Genomic DNA, 16,893 nt, shown 5'->3' with positions numbered 1-16,893 from the left:
TGATCCAATATAAACCAAAAGTGTCTTCTAAAGTTGTGTTGTTTAGGGCCTTACCACATAGAAAGCTGGCCATAATTTGCAAAGCGTTTCCCAACACTTGGAGACACAAACCAGAGTAAAAAGGACTTTTTTTCCATAACCGCTGTCTGTTTGCTCCCATACCACTGATTGTATAATGCCACACCTCTGATTAGCACGGTTGGCTACGTACAGTGCAAAATAAGTTAAACATACATACATACATAATGAATTGCTTTCGAGTACAAACACGTGTTGGCCAGCATTACAAAAGCCGTGCTTTTCCATGAGATCTCGAACTTGTTAACTTACTCTGAGTCTAGTCAGAGGCACGGGGGCTGCCGGGGCCCGATTGAGTGGTAGTGCACCCATGGCCGTGAGCGGCCAGCGTTGCTCAAGAGGTTTGTTTTACCACGTCTGGATTGGGGCAGACGGAGTCCCGTCCGCCGGATTTACATACCATGCGTCACTGATGTTAGCCGTGGCAGGGAAATGGAACTCGGATCAGCAGGTCCATAGTGCAGAGCACCAACCACTGCACCACCGCTTCTCCCCAGAGTTTGGTAAATGTTACGTTCAATTGTGTCATAAGATGCTTATATTTTTTGTTTTATTAATGTCAAATTTTACATAGAACTGCTGCATTTTTTCCATTCAGCTAGTACAGGGGTCCTCAAACTACGGCCCGCGGGCCACATGCGGCCCGCCGAGGACATTTATCCGGCCCATGGTCACTAATTGGGCTGCGCTTGTGAGTACTAATTGGGCTGCGCTGGTGAGCACTAATTGGGCTGCGCTGGTGAGCACTCATTGGGCTGCGGTGGTGGGCACTGATTGGGCTGCGGTAGCGAGCACTCATTGGGCTGCGCTGGTGAGCACTCATTGGGCTGCGGTGGTGAGCACTCATTGGGCTGCGCTGGTGAGCACTGATTTGGCTGCGCTGGTGAGCACTGATTGAGCTGCGGCGGTGGGCACTGATTGAGCTGCGGCGGTGGGCACTCATTGGGCTGCGCTGGTGAATGGTTCAATGGGCCAATTGACTGGACTTGCCCCCCAGGCCTAAGGCTGCCAGCCCTCCCCTGGCTGCGCTTGACTGGCTCTCCCTCCCTCAGCTCCCTCACTTGCCCCTCGGCTCCACTCCCAGTGATATTCCTGTGTGCTGGGGATGTACTGCGATCTGTGAACAAAACTGCAGGTGTAATTAACTTTTTAATGGCACCCGCACCAGTGTGAGCCTGGGGTAAAAGCGGAGTTCCCCCAATCAGACTGCATTGATGGGCAGTGCAGTCTGTATGTCTCTGTGTGGGCAAAGTTATTGCTGGTATATTGTTTTTGTAGCGCTGTACATATATATTGGTATTTTACTAATAGCAATTTTGACTCCCTAGGAAACTGATGTCAAGAAAGAGAAAAATTGACTCGGAGTGTAGGATATTCAAAGAACAGTGGACTTTTGATTACTTTTTCATGCAGTACAAGGAAAGAGCTGTGTGTCTGATATGCCAGAATATAGTTTCTTTGTTCAAATAATACAATTTACATCGACACTATGAAACTCAACATAAAGATAAATATGATTGTTTGGTCGGAGAAGTGAGAAAAGATAAAATAATAAAACTGAAAAATACATTAACAACTCAGCAAAATACTTTTGTGAAGCAGAAGCAGCTAAATATTTCATCACTGCGAGCAAGTTTTCAAGTTGCCAAGCTAATAGCGTGCACTGGCAGACCATTCGTGGAGAGAGAATTTGTTAAAGAATGCCTTCTTTCTGTTGCCAAAGAGATGTGTCCAGAGAAGGCCGATTTATTTAGTACAGTGAGTCTTTCAGGACCTACAATTACACGGAGGATTGAAGAAATGGGAGACAATTTGCATCAGCATTTGCAAAACTCCACAAAAAAACTTTCCTATTTTTCCTTGGCACTCGACGAAAGCAATGATGTTCGTGATTCTTCGTGGGATGAATGACGATTTCGAAGTCACAGAAGAGCTTGCTGCACCGCAAAGCATCAAAGGAACAACTACAGGAGAGGATATCTATGAAAAGGTTTGCCAAACTGTGAATGGTTTGGAGCTGAATTGGGCTAAACTAGCCAGTGTGACAACTGATGGTGCTCCTAGCATGGTGGGGTCTAAGAAAGGAGTAATTTCTCGCATTAACCAAGAGATGGACAAACATAACCATTCTCATCCAATAGCCATACACTGCCTCATCCACCAACAAGCGCTGTGTAGTAAATCACTAAAGTGGAACTCTGTTATGAAAATTGTGGTATCTTGTGTTAAATTCATTAGAGCTCATGCACTAAACTACAGACAATTTCAGGAATTTCTGTCTGAACTAAATGTTGACTATGAAGATGTTCTGTACCACACAGAAGTCCGTTGGCTGAGTCGAGGGAGAGGTTTGAAACGTTTCTATGACTTACTTCCACAGATTACAGCTTTTCTGCTTTCAAAAAACAAAGAAGTACCAGAGCTCAATGATGCAGAATGGAAATGGCACCTTGCCTTTCTGACAGATGTAACAGAGCTACTCAACAGTTTCAATGTGCAACTTCAAGGAAAGGGGAAGCTCCTCTGTGATATGCAATCACATGTCAAAGCATTTGAAGTAAAATTAGGCCTCCTCATCAAACTAGTTAAGGAGGAAAACTTCTGCTATCTCCCCACAACTCAAAATCTGTTAGCGGAAAAACCATTGGTTGCAATTCCCAAACAAAACGTGTGGATTCACTGGAAAAATTGCAAAAGGTGTTCCAATTTAGATTTAAAGAGCTTCATCTCCATGAACAGGACATACAGCTTTTCCGTAACCCATTTTCTTTTGACATTGAAAATGTGGATACAATTTACCAAATGGAACTGGCTGAACTGCAGAATTGTGACTCTCTGAAAGACGCATTCAAGTCAAGCAGCCTTCATAATTTCTATGCATCTCTCCCCTCTGAGACATATCCTCATCTCAGGAACCATGCACTCAAAATGGCAACCATCTTTGGCAGCACTTATGTCTGTGAACAGACTTTTTCCAGAATGAAACATTTGAAATCTCCAACCAGATCTAGACTAACGGATGCACACTTGCATCACTTGTTACGACTAGCAGTGACAAATATGGAACCGGACATTGACCATCTCATTAGCCAAAAGCAGGCCCATAGTTCCCATTGAAATACTGACAAGTTTGTTGATTTAACTTTACTTGTTCTTCATTTTAAATATTGTATTTGTTCCCGTTTTGTTTCTTCACTTCAAAATAAGATATATGCAGTGTGCATAGGAATTTGTTCATAGTTTTTTTTAACTATAGTCCGGCCCTCCAACGGTCTGAGGGACAGTGAACTGGCCCCCTGTTTAAAAAGTTTGAGGACCCCTGAGCTAGTACCTCATAGGAAACGATGAGACATGAATATTAAGGATTTCTCCTGTTGACATCAAGATTAAACACATACTTCATGCTTGGGTGCAGGAAGCACTGCGCTCACGTTCACAACTGTGAGCATGGGCCTGAGCGGAAACAGTTCAGGAGGAAGAAATAGCGCAGAATGGAGGAAATTTAGGAAATTCATTTCAGGTGAAGCTGAGTTGGCAGTTAGAATTAATACAAAAAAACTCAACACATTCATCAATAACACTGTGTGGCCTTATCAGAAATAATAAATATTAGGTGACGTTTCTGAAAATGACTCTTTTATCATAGCGCATAAATATAAAGGCCAGAGAGACGGAGTTAATAAGGGATGTACACCCCACTTAACTCAATTGGGCCTGATGACAGTTAAATAAAAAAATCTGTTTTATGATGACCAATTCTTAAATTGCCATGATGATATGTTACCTAATCGTGGCTATTGAGTAACAGACACACCATCCAAGAATCGAAGTGTTCCTCACCAAATAAAGCCATGTATATCATAGAGGAATATCATCCATATGTTGTGACGCAGATCGGAGACAGTATTACTTGGAGACACTTTATTTAACGAGCACCATCGGGATATACACACACCCTACGTGGGTGCACACTATTATAATTAAGGCCGTCTATTGTCGGCGGCACTACTTAGAACAGTTGCTAGGCTGTCTGACTAACAGCACCCCGGGATGGTGAAGGCGGAGGCGACGAGGAGGAGATGGTGACGACGAGGAGATGGTGACGACGACGATGGTCTCGAACAGCACGATGGGGACTCCACTTCCAGCAACAGCCCCGAGCTCCCGCTCAGGGCCCCCTCTTATGCTCTCTCAGCATGGCCTTGCTCCGCCCCGGCCACGCCCCCCTACTGGAACATACTAGCGGGTTCCCGGGACTTCCCCATGGGCCCCTTCTGTGACCTTTCCCCGAGATGTCCCCCTCTCCTATATACTGGGGCCTGCTGACACGAGTACTGCCGTGCACCGCAGTTACTCTTTTCCGCCAGCAGTAAGCGCTATACCCCTACACATATTTGGCTGGCACATTGCATTGTGGGACGAAGGCACAATCACCTTACAGGGCATCCCTGGGCTCCGCAACGTGATTGGTTTGAGGCGGCATTGACTCGCAGAGTGAGCACCAGTGCTCGGGGAGGCCAGGAGTTACTGAACGATGATCGTGAGCCCAGGTTTGGCGACGCTCGACGCCGCCCGCCGTTTGCATCTCGTGCTGACCTGCAGGTGCGGAGGGGCCAGGATTTGCTACATTTTCCATGAAACGTTCGGACGAACGCTGGAGTCTCTCCACCCTCTGGGTGGCCTCACCACCATGGACGTCCTCACGGCCATCCGCAACGCCACGGTACGTTGCTCGCTGTCGACGAAACCGAATCCGAGTATCGTGCGGATTCCTGACATAGAGGGGAGGGGGGGGGTGGACCCTTTCCTTCCTGTTTGCCCGAACAGGACTTTCAAATGACATCTAGCGGCCCACACATTAACAAAGACAAAGATCCCCCCTATAGCCTTAACACTATTGGGGAAAGTGCTTGTTAGCGTGCACCTATGAAGGCCGGCATGGCACACAAGAGGGTGGGTGGCCAGTACCACGTCTGACCGCCTTTGTCTCCCCAGTGGTGATGTTTACCAACCGCACCAGGTATTCATTTGAGGCTTAGACAACCTCGGGGAGGCCCTAGACCGTTTCAGGTAATCGTCACTGGTGTTTGAGATGAGCAGGAATCAAAAGGTCGCCGGGTTCATAGCACAGCACGCTAATCGCTACGCTATCGCTCCCTACAGTAATACACGCACAACTTGCCGTTTATCAATTTAATGCCAAAAAATAGATTTTCTCATAGAAATTGCATGAATTTAAAGTAATCCTTTCTTACACATGATTTTACGCAATCATTTTGAGTATTAAGGCTCAATTTTAATTTAGTATTTTACTTGCCAAAGGAGAAGTGTGCACCAACCTGCACTCGGCAGTGTGGTGAAGGTGAAGAGCAAAGACGTCAAGTACGCCGCACAGGCCTCGTAGCCTGGGAAGGCCCTCATCCAGCAGTGGGTTAACAAACGGCCTATTCATTTACGTGTGCTGATAACTGGTAGTGGGCATTCGTGTTTTCTCTCAGCTGTGCTAAGACACCTCGCTGGAGATTAATCATTTAGTTCACTGATTACAACAATTGTATACGCACGTGTTCGACACGATCTAAAGTGACGTGGAACTGTAGGCCGACCTTACCCTGTGAGTGAAGCCAATCGCCAGTCCTCGCCTGCGTAGCGCTGGTGCTCAGTCTGTGTCCCCTGCACTCCGACCCCGCTCACGCTGCTCAGGGGCCCCGGCCGGCGCTCTTCGTGCCGGAGGTGTCGTTCGAGCTGCTCGTGAAGCGGCAGATTAAGCGGCTGGAGGAGCCGGGGCTACGCTGCGTGGAGCTGGTGCACGAGGAGATGCAGAGGATCGTGCAGCACTGCAGCAACTACAGCACGCAGGTGTGCGGGCAGGCACGGTGACTCGCTCGTTACGAGACAAAGACAAAGGTCCTCCGTGTAGCCTTAATGGCATTTTGGGGCAAGAGCTGTTTATTTACCCAGGAAAGTCTCATTGAATCTCAAAACTTTTTAGGCAGGAGTGGCCCTATATTGTTTGACCAATTCACCTTATTGAATGTTTTACTTCATGTGGGAGGTAACCGGAGAAAACCATTACAAAAGAAGATGTAACGCCCAAAGGTTCATATGTATGAGTTCACAGCCCAAATGCTTTCCTGCCAGTCTTATAATCATTCCCCTTTTTTGCACGCCATGATTCCACAAGGGCTTTTTGACATCCAAGTCCCACCTTCGCTGTGAGTGCTGTGTTCACAGGAGCTGTTGCGGTTTCCCAAGCTGCATGATGCCATCGTGGAGGTGGTGACCTCCCTGCTGAGAAAGCGGCTGCCCTTCACAAACGAGATGGTGGGTCCCTCCCCCTGGATATCAACTACCACGGCGCGAATACAATTTTTTCCACTGGCACATCTTAGCCATGCTGGCCTAGGGCCCTCAAGGTTCAGGTGGGTTTCCATTTGCCACGCTGAGCCAGAACCAAACCTTGAAACTGCGGCCTCAGAAGGCAACTGCATCTGGCTCGGGAAGATGGAGCCGATGAAATCAGCTCGCCTGCAGGTGCTCGATGGATCCATTACACACACGACCGTGTTGGCGACGACTTGGGGAGGCCTTCACCAGTAAATAGATCAAGGCTGCTGATGATTATGTAATATGAGTACTGCACAGTATTATATTTTATTGATCCTGTGTCTTGTTTAATTTCTATCGTGTTTTTAATTTGACCGAGTGGACCCATACATGATTATAAGGGTGGTGACACGGCCTATCTGTAGCGCGTTCGCTGCTCATGGTCAGTGCATGGTTCGGATCTCGCGGCCGCCCTGATTAACACTGTGGGTGTACAGTGTAGAAAATTACAGTACGCGCCGTCTGCTTCAACGTGGATTTTGATGATCCCGTGATATTCGCAAGAGTCGGCCGTCGTGTGCCGGCGTCACGGTTTTACCTCCGATTAGTTATGTAAGGTGTGAAAGAAGTTCAACATACAAGCATAAATGATGCCTATTTGAGGACAGAAGTGTCAAGAGCATTGTTGAGACCTTTCCTGGGCAAACACAATGAGTGAATGTCTCTCGGTTGCCACGTCTCTCGCAGGTCCACAACCTGGTGGCCATTGAGCTGGCGTACATCAACACCAAGCACCCGGACTTTGTCGATGCGTCTCTCATCTCGGCGATGATTGACAGGAGTCTGGAGGTCAGTTTGTGCTGTCCATGTAAAATAAATGTTAATGCTTTCCATACTCAAATTGAAACATGTTTACATTATCTCTGCCCCTCTGTCTATTTAACAGGAAGTCACAATAACTCCGCGTTAAGATGATCTGATAAGAATGGAATGTTTTTGTTTAAGGTTGTTCTCGCTACGAAGCGTTGCTCATGAATATTTTGTGCCGTGGGGTGTTATGTCTCACTGGGACCTATATGTTAGTTGCCAGTTCTTTTGCATTAATTTAAGAAATCCTGTCTGTGCTGGTGAGATGCTGTGTGTCTCAACTGGTACAGAGTTTGCTTGTACTGAATCAATGCTGCTTAAGTTATGCACTACTCGAAGGCTGTGGGGCTGATGGGCTATGTAAAGCATAGTTGTTGTTTTTTGTGGAGAGATAACATGTCGTTTGGTTATCTAATGACTTATTCTGCAAAAAAAAAAAACTGGCCAAATTTATCAAAGAATTGCCCCAAACTTGGAGACACAAACCAGTGCATAAAGCACTATTTGTAAATGGCACGTAGAAAACGTGTACACTTATTTCTACGTGACTTTACCGAAAGAACCAAGAATATGAAATTAAATTAAATAATAATGGCATACGACGTTTCGATTGCAACACAAGCAACCATCATCAGGTACAAATGAATGAGAAAACAAACCTAGTAAGCTTGTAAATCTAATGCAATACAGCACAGAGTCAACACCCCCCCTGGTTGATTACGTTCTTCCAATGATTGCTAAATTTGAGAGAGAGACAATTTTTTAATTTAGCAATCTTTGGAAGAACGTAATCAACCAGGTGGGGTGTTGACTGTTTTGTTGGCCGACTCTCTGTGTTGTATTGTATTATATTTCCAAGTTTACTATGTTTATTTTCTCATTCATTTGTACCTGATGATAGTTGCTTGTGTTGCAATCAAAACGTCATATTCTATTATTTAATTTAATTTGAATTGCCTATATTCACGCAGACAGCGTTAATTGCTCAGTGCGTCACGTGGGACGTGCTTAACAATCGCTGGGCACGTGCAGCATGTGGAACGGGTTCATTTGTATTTGAATGGGAGGAGTAATTTGGTGAACGTGGAAAGTCGTAGCGTGTTGGTGGGCGGTCACGAAGACTGGAGATTGGGAAACCCTGCGGTAATGATTACAGTGATAACATCACGCGACCGTTTTTTGGCAGTAGCAAAGTATGGAAAATAAGAATAGATGTTACCCTCTCTTTCAATAAAACAGGTGTTAAGATGTTCAAACACCAAATAGAAACCTTTTTCAAGGAATTAAGTCTACATTAACCACCCACGGTACTTGTGGTGAACATTAAAACATGCCCTGATAATATGCGCGTTGTCAAACCGATTGGCCTACACCAGACAGCCTTCTTTATGGCCTAGTCTCAGCAGCGTTGGAACTTTTTGTATCATGCCACCCAAAAAGGTCGCATGATGTAGCTCCTCAACCCGAGCTATAAATGCTCCGATACATACAATGTCTTTGTACTTTTTGCCTTTTGGCGTTTTCATTCAATGATAGCATTGTCGGATTACAAGAATGACTGCGAGGACAACTGATGACAAGACGATGGCAAAGTCAGCGTCACCAGTCTCTTTGAACGAATCGTGCGAGCGCAGGGGAGCCGAAGTCTAGATTTTCCAATGGAGCCCGGCTGGCGTGGCTCACCACGGTGGGGTTGCCACCAGACCAACGCCGCCGCCACCACCGCCATCACCACAACCTCTGCGAACGCCGTCTCTGCCACGGACAGTCGGCTCAAAATGCAGGATGCTGCGCCGTCGGGCCACGGCAATCGAGGAGCCGCCATTAACCTGATGGACGTGGTGAGGCCGCCCACGTTATTGCTGGGTTTGGAGAAAGTTTGATTGTTTTATTGTATTAGTGTTTGTTGCCTTTCTATTGCTGTCCGAATTGCACTCGCGACGTCACTTTTATGAGGCGAAGAATCCATCCGGAGATCCTGCGGAGCAGCAGCGCATGCAACCCTTCGTGTTAGAGAACAGCCCACAAAAGCAGACACCGCGGATCTTCTTCTGAGATCTCTAATTCACACCAGTAGTAGGGAAGAAGCACCCACCCACCTTGCCACAGAAAGCAATGTTTGTCGCGTGACAGCCAACCCGATATTTTACATTATCAGGGCTGGAATTTAGACAAATTAGGTGTAGGCCCAAATTTAACGTGGTGGGTTTTGAAAGAAAATAGGTTTTACCCTTTTTGGCAATAAAACTGGTGTTAAGATGTTCAAGCACCTTTTGCAAGTCTGAATTAACCACACGTACTTGAATTGAAAATGCAAAAAAACATGCTCTGATAATATCTGCATTGTCTTTAAAACTGATTGGCCTACACGAGAGACAGCCTTCTTTATGGCCTCGTCTCACCACCAGTGTTAGACCAGAGAATGCCAAAAGGTGACCAGTACAAGGACAATGCCACTATCAGAGCATTTATAGCTTGGGGCGAGCAGCTACAAAATGGAAACTTTTTGCCAGCATCAAAGTATGAAAAAAAAATGTTTTATCATTTCTGGCAATAAAACAGTTTACTGGGCTGAGACCGTCAATGTGAAAACTCATGCCATGCCGTGTTTGCAAGGCACATATCAGTTGATACTCAGGACACCCTTGCATACTCGACGTGCTCAATGGATTTTTGAGGTGATATGAAAAGAAAACTCGCTTCACTTGATAATCTTGTTTTTTTAATGCATGTATATTGAACTTCTTTTGCACCATATGTAACCAACCATGCTAATGGGAGGTGCGGGGGAAGGTCAACAAACTTAACACAAGCACCTGAAGTCCATATTCGGTGCTCCTGCTGCAGAGAGAAATGTTCATCACATGGCAGATAGTTTCCATTCTCGGAGCTAGAATTTAATCTAATTAAGTGCAGTTATTGGTGACCCAACAGAGCTCATCACCACACTAGACTTGAGGACGCGATTGAATCACATGCAGCTGGAATCTGGCTTCTAGGATCTCAGCAGTGCCAGCTCAACATCTCTCACCTCGTCACCCGGCCACCTCGCCCCCCCCGTGTAGTTCACCAAACCGCACCCTTAATCTCCTCCTCCGCTTCTCGCGGCCCGCCACGTTGCTGCTCCGTGTGCGCGCAGCCCGTGCCCTCCTCGCGGAAGCTGACGTCGCACGAGCAGCGCGACTGCGAGGTCATCGAGCACCTCATCAAGTCCTACTTCCTCATCGTGCGCAAGAACATCCAGGACAGGTGAGGACGCGCTCGGCTGGCTGGCCGGACGGTCGGTTGCACGAGAGCCCTCTTAGGGAGCACCCCGTAAGTGGCAGCAGAGCCTGAACGACCGTGGCCTAACGGTCCCCGACGGCGCACTGGATTGGCAGAGGTCGCCCCTTAAATTCCATCTCCCGCTGCAGCGATCGAAACGACACTTTTCTCAAATTACCCCCACATCACGCCGCCGTTTCCGCCCCGCCGGCTCTAGCCACACAGCAGTATGATTGGCAGAACGCGTGTGGTGGGGTAAAGTGTGGGTACTCCTCCCATCTTTTTCAAGAGGTTTGGCCAGCGTGGAAGAGTAGGCCAAGTACCCTCCACTAGAGCGGATCTCTTCAGCGGCTCAATTGCGCTTCCCTTTGCCCAGCGGTGGTTTGAGTGATCCCATTCATATGGCAGAGATGAGTCTGTGCAGGGGACAACCACTGTTGACTTCCCGACAAATTCATTTTATCAACTCCCGGAGTGATTAAGGGCTTGGTCGACGCTAGACTCGGATTGGACACTCGTGCAACATGCGATTGCGAGCCCGATATCTCTTAACCGTTTGTAGAATTGTGCCAATCTACGACGACGGTACGCGGTACCGGGAATTTTCAGAGCACCACACCTGTGTACGAGCACTCTCCAGTACAGCTGCTGTTCCTTATACCGTGATGTTTCTGCATGGGAAACGGCGGTGAAAGTGGTTCTACAGAAAGAATAAGTTTCATAGCGGAGCTTTGTACATGTTACTTCTTCACCGCTGGTTCTAACTGAGCTGCCACTCACCTGGGCGATTCAGGTCTTTTGGAATATCACTGTAAATGCAGACAATTTTACATTGAAAAAGGTTGCAAGTCGTAACCGTCTATGCCACTACCTCTATCACTACCCCCAACACCTAACCCAACCCCTATCACTTCCCCTATCCCTACACCAACCCCTATCATTACCCCTACCCCCAACCCATACCCCTACCTCAACCCATATCACTACCCCTATCACTACCCCTATCACTACCCCTATCATTACCCCAACCCCTACCCCAACCCATACCCCTACCCCAACCCTTATCACTACCCTATCACTACCCCAACCCCTAACCCAACCCTTATCACTACCCCTATCACTACCCCAACCCCTACCCTAACCCCTATCACTACCCCTATCACTACCCCTATCACTACCCCAACCCCTAACCCAACCGTTATCATTACCCTATCACTACCCCAACCCCTATCACTACCCCAAACCCTCCTTAACCACTCCGACCTGTTCTCCTGTCACCACAACTATACACCAATACTTTTAATAACCCCACTCTTTATTATCTGAACCACCAACATCTTATGTACACTTGTATAATTGTTACAAAGTGCCTTGGAATAAGGTGCTATATAAAAAAGATAAGATGGAATTATAGCACGATGTTTTGTGTAGTTATGCCAAACTCTATCCACTTTATCAAACTCCCATTCACTCACTTCCTAAGTACGTATGTATGTTTAACTTATTTTATACCGTACATAGCCAACCTTGCTTCCAAGTGACCTTTTGGAGGAATTAAATTACGTAGATGTGGAGAATTGATTGATTTTAATTATTCTTGTGTTCCTAGTGTTCCGAAAGCCGTCATGAATTTCCTGGTGAATTTTGTCAAAGGTAAACATTTACATTCAAATGATGACTGCATTTTAACGCCTTTTGCATGCAAAGTTGCATTTTAGCATTTGCAAAAAAGAAATTAAGACAAAATGTGAACTGCTCTTTTCTTGTAGCTGTTCAACACAAATGAGTTTGCACAACAGGTGTGCGTACGTACGTGTGTTAGGTGTTCACTGTGGGAGTGGTGGTGTAATGGTTAGTGCGCTGCACTACACACTTAGCGACCCGAGTTTGATTCCGGCCCATGGCCAACACCAGTGACGAGTATCTGAACCGGTCCTTAGCCTCCCCTAGGTCTACTCAGCCTCAAATGAGTACCTGATGTGGTGTGTAAACATTGCAACTTGGGAGACAAAGGCGCCCGGGTGTGGTGCTGGCCACCCAACCCCTCGTATGCCGTGCCGGCATGAATAGGTGTTCGCTAATAGCACTTGCTCCAATAATCTGTTAAGGCTATCGGGGGGGACCTTTGTCTTTGGTGCTCACGTACAACACTTGTCCTTATAGTGTACCATGCCGAAGAGGGACTTCAGTCTTGCGTGTCTCTGTGTGTGTGGGGACCTCAGTTGTTGCTCGCTCACAGTACTCGCCCCAGCGGTCCGTGTCAGGCTAGGTAGGGAGACCCCAATTTGGTTTGTGTATCCGTATGTCTCCATGTGCATCCCACAGATCATCTGCAGAGTGAGCTGGTAGGGCAGCTCTACACACCGCATATCCTCTGCGACCTTCTGGTGGAGTCTGAGGACATCGCCCAGCGCCGTAACGAAGCCCTCTGCATGCTGCAGGTGACGTGCCGGGCAGCCGCCCAACCTGTGCCATCCATCGTTGCTCTCAATTCCATTTTATTTTGTAGATGTACCAATTTGCATGTGTAGTGGTCGGTGTGTGTGTCGCACACAGTCGGAGACGAGGTAGTTGCAGGAGGCACCTTCTCTTTTATTCTGTTACACCATTGCGGCCGCTCACACTCAGAGGATCACCTCCTATCTCGACCACTTTGCCGTACAGCCCGGCCTAGACACAACCCTGACCGCGTGGCACCGACGGCGTCAACCGAGACAGCCAACAACTGTCCGGCCGCACAATTATCAGATGAAGGCGGCAGCGACAAAGGCGGCAAAGACGACAGCGACGACGAGACGAGTCCACTCCCAGAACCATTTAAGGGCCCGTTGAGAGCAAAAGTTGATATTTTAAAATCCACTTCGAAACAATGAATAGTTGTGTTAGATTATGGTTTACATAATGCAAATACTATGCCATGTTATTATTTAACGTGAGCCGAACATTGCAACAGAGAGAGTGAGCGCTCAACTCAGTTCCCGAAGAAGCCTCCCAGCAAGTAGAATTAAACGTCGGACATCGCACTGGACAACACGTGGTACAGCCCAAAAACATCTGAGAGCCACACAGGAGCACAACCGCGAAAAGGTACGCAGTCGATTTTATTGTCGTACTTTACTACACTGTCTATTTATCTCTTTTGTTTTCTTTTAACAGGCATTGCAACGAGCAAACCAGGTCATCTCTGAAGTCCGGGAGACCCACATGTGGTAACAAAAACCAGGGAGATACGGACGTTAAAGTGTGAAACCTGATGACACACGCAAACACGCAGACAGGGACACTCTCACACGCAGAGCTTTACCCATCGTACTCCCAAATATGGCAATACTTGTATAGCATTAAATGAACACTTCTTAACCATAGAATGATACAGCACTGACTCGGGTTGTAAGAATTCATCAATTCGTATTGACTCGCACGTCACACGCATCGAACCCTGCAAAGTAAATCTTGACTTAAAGCTTTCGTGACTGCAGCAATTCATGTTCTTGGGTCTTTCGGTAAAGTCACGTAGATATAGGTTCAAAGAAAATAACAAAAAACTACGACGTTTCGATCACAACACAAGAGATCATCATCACGAGTCGTTGAGTCAATTATCTTTTGCTTAACTAGTGGCGCCTGTCGGCCACCCATAGCGCCATAAAATCGTTAAACGTAAAAATAAACAAATATATGCAGTTAAAAAAGAATAATAATTAAAAGCAAGTTGAGGCTGTGAGTTGTTGTAGGAATGATTGCTCTACAAAGTAAACCACGCCCCCCACCAGAACACCCGGCATGCTCCCAACCTCATATGATCGCGCAAAGCTAAGCAGGCGTGAGCCTGTATGGTGCTTGGATCGGTGATCACAATGCAAACAGCTTGTCATAGGGGCAGCGGGGGGTTACACGATGGGCAGTGGGGGGGTGACGTGATGGGCAGTGGGGGGGGGGTGACGTGATGGGCAGTGGGGGGGGGTGACGTGATGGGCAGTGGGGGGGGGTGACGTGATGGGCAGTGGGGGGGGTGACGTGAAGGGCAGTGGGGGGGGTGACGTGATGGGCAGTGGGGGGGGGTGACGTGTAGGGCAGTGGGGGGGGGTGACGTGATGGGCAGTGGGGGGGGTGACGTGAAGGGCAGTGGGGGGGGGGTGACGTGATGGGCAGTGGGGGGGGTGACGTGATGGGCAGTGGGGGGGGTGACGTGAAGGGCAGTGGGGGGGGGGGTGACGTGATGGGCAGTGGGGGGGGGTGACGTGATGGGCAGTGGGGGGGGGTGACGTGAAGGGCAGTGGGGGGGGGTGACGTGATGGGCAGTGGGGGGGGTGACGTGAAGGGCAGTGGGGGGGGGTGACGTGATGGGCAGTGGGGGGGGTGACGTGAAGGGCAGTGGGGGGGGGGGTGACGTGAAGGGCAGTGGGGGGGGGGTGACGTGATGGGCAGTGGGCGGGGGGGGGGGGGGGTGACGTGAAGGGCAGTGGGGGGGGTGACGTGATGGGCAGTGGGGGGGTGACGTGAAGGGCAGTGGGGGGGGGGGGGTGACGTGATGGGCAGTGGGGGGGGGTGACGTGATGGGCAGTGGGGGGGGGTGACGTGATGGGCAGTGGGGGGGGGGGTGACGTGATGGGCAGTGGGGGGGGGGGGTGACGTGATGGGCAGTGGGGGGGGTGACGTGATGGGCAGTGGGGGGGGTTACATGAAGGGCAGTGGGGGGTGACGTGATGGGCAGTGGGGGGGGTGACGTGATGGGCAGTGGGGGGGGGTTACATGAAGGGCAGTGGGGGGGTGGTACGTGATGGGCAGTGGGGGGGGTGACGTGATGGGCAGTGGGGGGGGTGACGTGATGGGCAGTGGGGGGGGGGTTACATGAAGGGCAGTGGGGGGGTGTTACGTGATGGGCAGTGGGGGGGGGGTTACATGAAGGGCAGTGGGGGGGTGTTACGTGATGGGCAGTGGGGGGGGGTTACATGAAGGGCAGTGGGGGGGGGTTACATGAAGGGCAGTGGGGGGGGGTTACATGAAGGGCAGTGGGGGGGGGTTACGTGATGGGCAGTGGGGGGGGGTTACATGAAGGGCAGTGGGGGGGGGTTACATGAAGGGCAGTGGGGGGGGGTTACATGAAGGGCAGTGGGGGGGGTGTTACATGAAGGGCAGTGGGGGTGGGGTTACGTGATGGGCAGTGGGGGGGGGTTACATGAAGGGCAGTGGGGGGGGGTTACATGAAGGGCAGTGGGGGGGTGTTACATGAAGGGCAGTGGGGGGGGGTTACGTGATGGGCAGTGGGGGGGGTGTTACATGAAGGGCAGTGGGGGGGGGGTTACGTGATGGGCAGTGGGGGGGGGGTTACATGAAGGGCAGTGGGGGGGGGTTACATGAAAGGCAGTGGGGGGGGTGTTACATGAAGGGCAGTGGGGGGGGGGTTACGTGATGGGCAGTGGGGGGGGTGTTACATGAAGGGCAGTGGGGGGGGTGTTACATGAAGGGCAGTGGGGGGGGGGTTACATGAAGGGCAGTGGGGGGTGTTACATGATGGGCAGTGGGGGGGGGTTACGTGATGGGCAGTGGGGGGGGGTGACGTGATGGGCAGTGGGGGGGGGGTGTTACGTGATGGGCAGTGGGGGGGGGGTTACATGAAGGGCAGTGGGGGGTGTTACATGATGGGCAGTGGGGGGGGGTTACGTGATGGGCAGTTGGGGGGGTGACGTGATGGGCAGTGGGGGGGGGGGTGTTACATGAAGGGCAGTGGGGGGGGGTTACATGAAGGGCAGTGGGGGGGTGTTACATGATGGGCAGTGGGGGGGGGTTACGTGATGGGCAGTGGGGGGGGGGTTACATGATGGGCAGTGGGGGGGGGGTGACGTGATGGGCAGTGGGGGGGGGTTACATGATGGGCAGTGGGGGGGGGTTACGTGATGGGCAGTGGGGGGGGGGTTACATGATGGGCAGTGGGGGGGGGGGTGACGTGATGGGCAGTGGGGGGGGGGTGTTACATGAAGGGCAGTGGGGGGGGGGTTACGTGAAGGGCAGTGGGGGGGGTTACATGATGGGCAGTGGGGGGGGGTGACGTGATGGGCAGTGGGGGGGGGGGTGTTACGTGATGGGCAGTGGGGGGGGTTACGTGATGGGCAGTGGGGGGGGGTTACATGAAGGCAGTGGGGGGGGGTTACATGAAGGGCAGGGGGGGGGGTGTTACATGAAGGGGAGTGGGGGGGGGGTTACGTGATGGGCAGTGGGGGGGTGTTACATGAAGGGCAGTGGGGGGGGGGTTACGTGATGGGCAGTGGGGGGGGGTTACATGAAGGGCAGGGGGGGGGGTGTTACATGAAGGGCAGTGGGGGGGGGGTTACGTGATGGGCAGTGGGGGGGGTGTTA

The 16,893-nt window shown here is 49.9% G+C and overlaps 1 protein-coding gene across 6 annotated transcripts in view; it reads left to right on the top strand.

Annotated features, from left to right (window-relative positions):
- The window catches only part of LOC133355648 (dynamin-1-like protein), a 30,435-nt gene extending 15,972 nt beyond the window's left edge, over nucleotides 1-14,463 (top strand). For all 6 annotated transcript variants that reach the window (XM_061573020.1, XM_061573021.1, XM_061573022.1 and 3 more), the window contains 9 exons: nucleotides 4,681-4,801; nucleotides 5,782-5,937; nucleotides 6,313-6,402; nucleotides 7,153-7,254; nucleotides 8,907-9,113; nucleotides 10,412-10,521; nucleotides 12,146-12,189; nucleotides 12,862-12,977; nucleotides 13,693-14,463. In XM_061573020.1, coding sequence (XP_061429004.1) covers nucleotides 4,681-4,801; nucleotides 5,782-5,937; nucleotides 6,313-6,402; nucleotides 7,153-7,254; nucleotides 8,907-9,113; nucleotides 10,412-10,521; nucleotides 12,146-12,189; nucleotides 12,862-12,977; nucleotides 13,693-13,749 — 1,003 coding nt within the window. In that variant the 3' untranslated portion in view covers nucleotides 13,750-14,463. The remainder of the gene's footprint in view (nucleotides 1-4,680; nucleotides 4,802-5,781; nucleotides 5,938-6,312; nucleotides 6,403-7,152; nucleotides 7,255-8,906; nucleotides 9,114-10,411; nucleotides 10,522-12,145; nucleotides 12,190-12,861; nucleotides 12,978-13,692) is intronic.
- The last annotated feature ends 2,430 nt before the right edge of the window (nucleotides 14,464-16,893 follow it).

This window comes from Lethenteron reissneri, chromosome 51 (genome assembly GCF_015708825.2).
Source record: "Lethenteron reissneri isolate LAM-NWPU_2019-01 chromosome 51, ASM1570882v1, whole genome shotgun sequence".
NCBI lineage: Eukaryota > Metazoa > Chordata > Hyperoartia > Petromyzontiformes > Petromyzontidae > Lethenteron > Lethenteron reissneri.
Note: the sequence above shows the minus strand (reverse complement) of the source record. Positions and strands in the feature narration are given on the sequence as shown.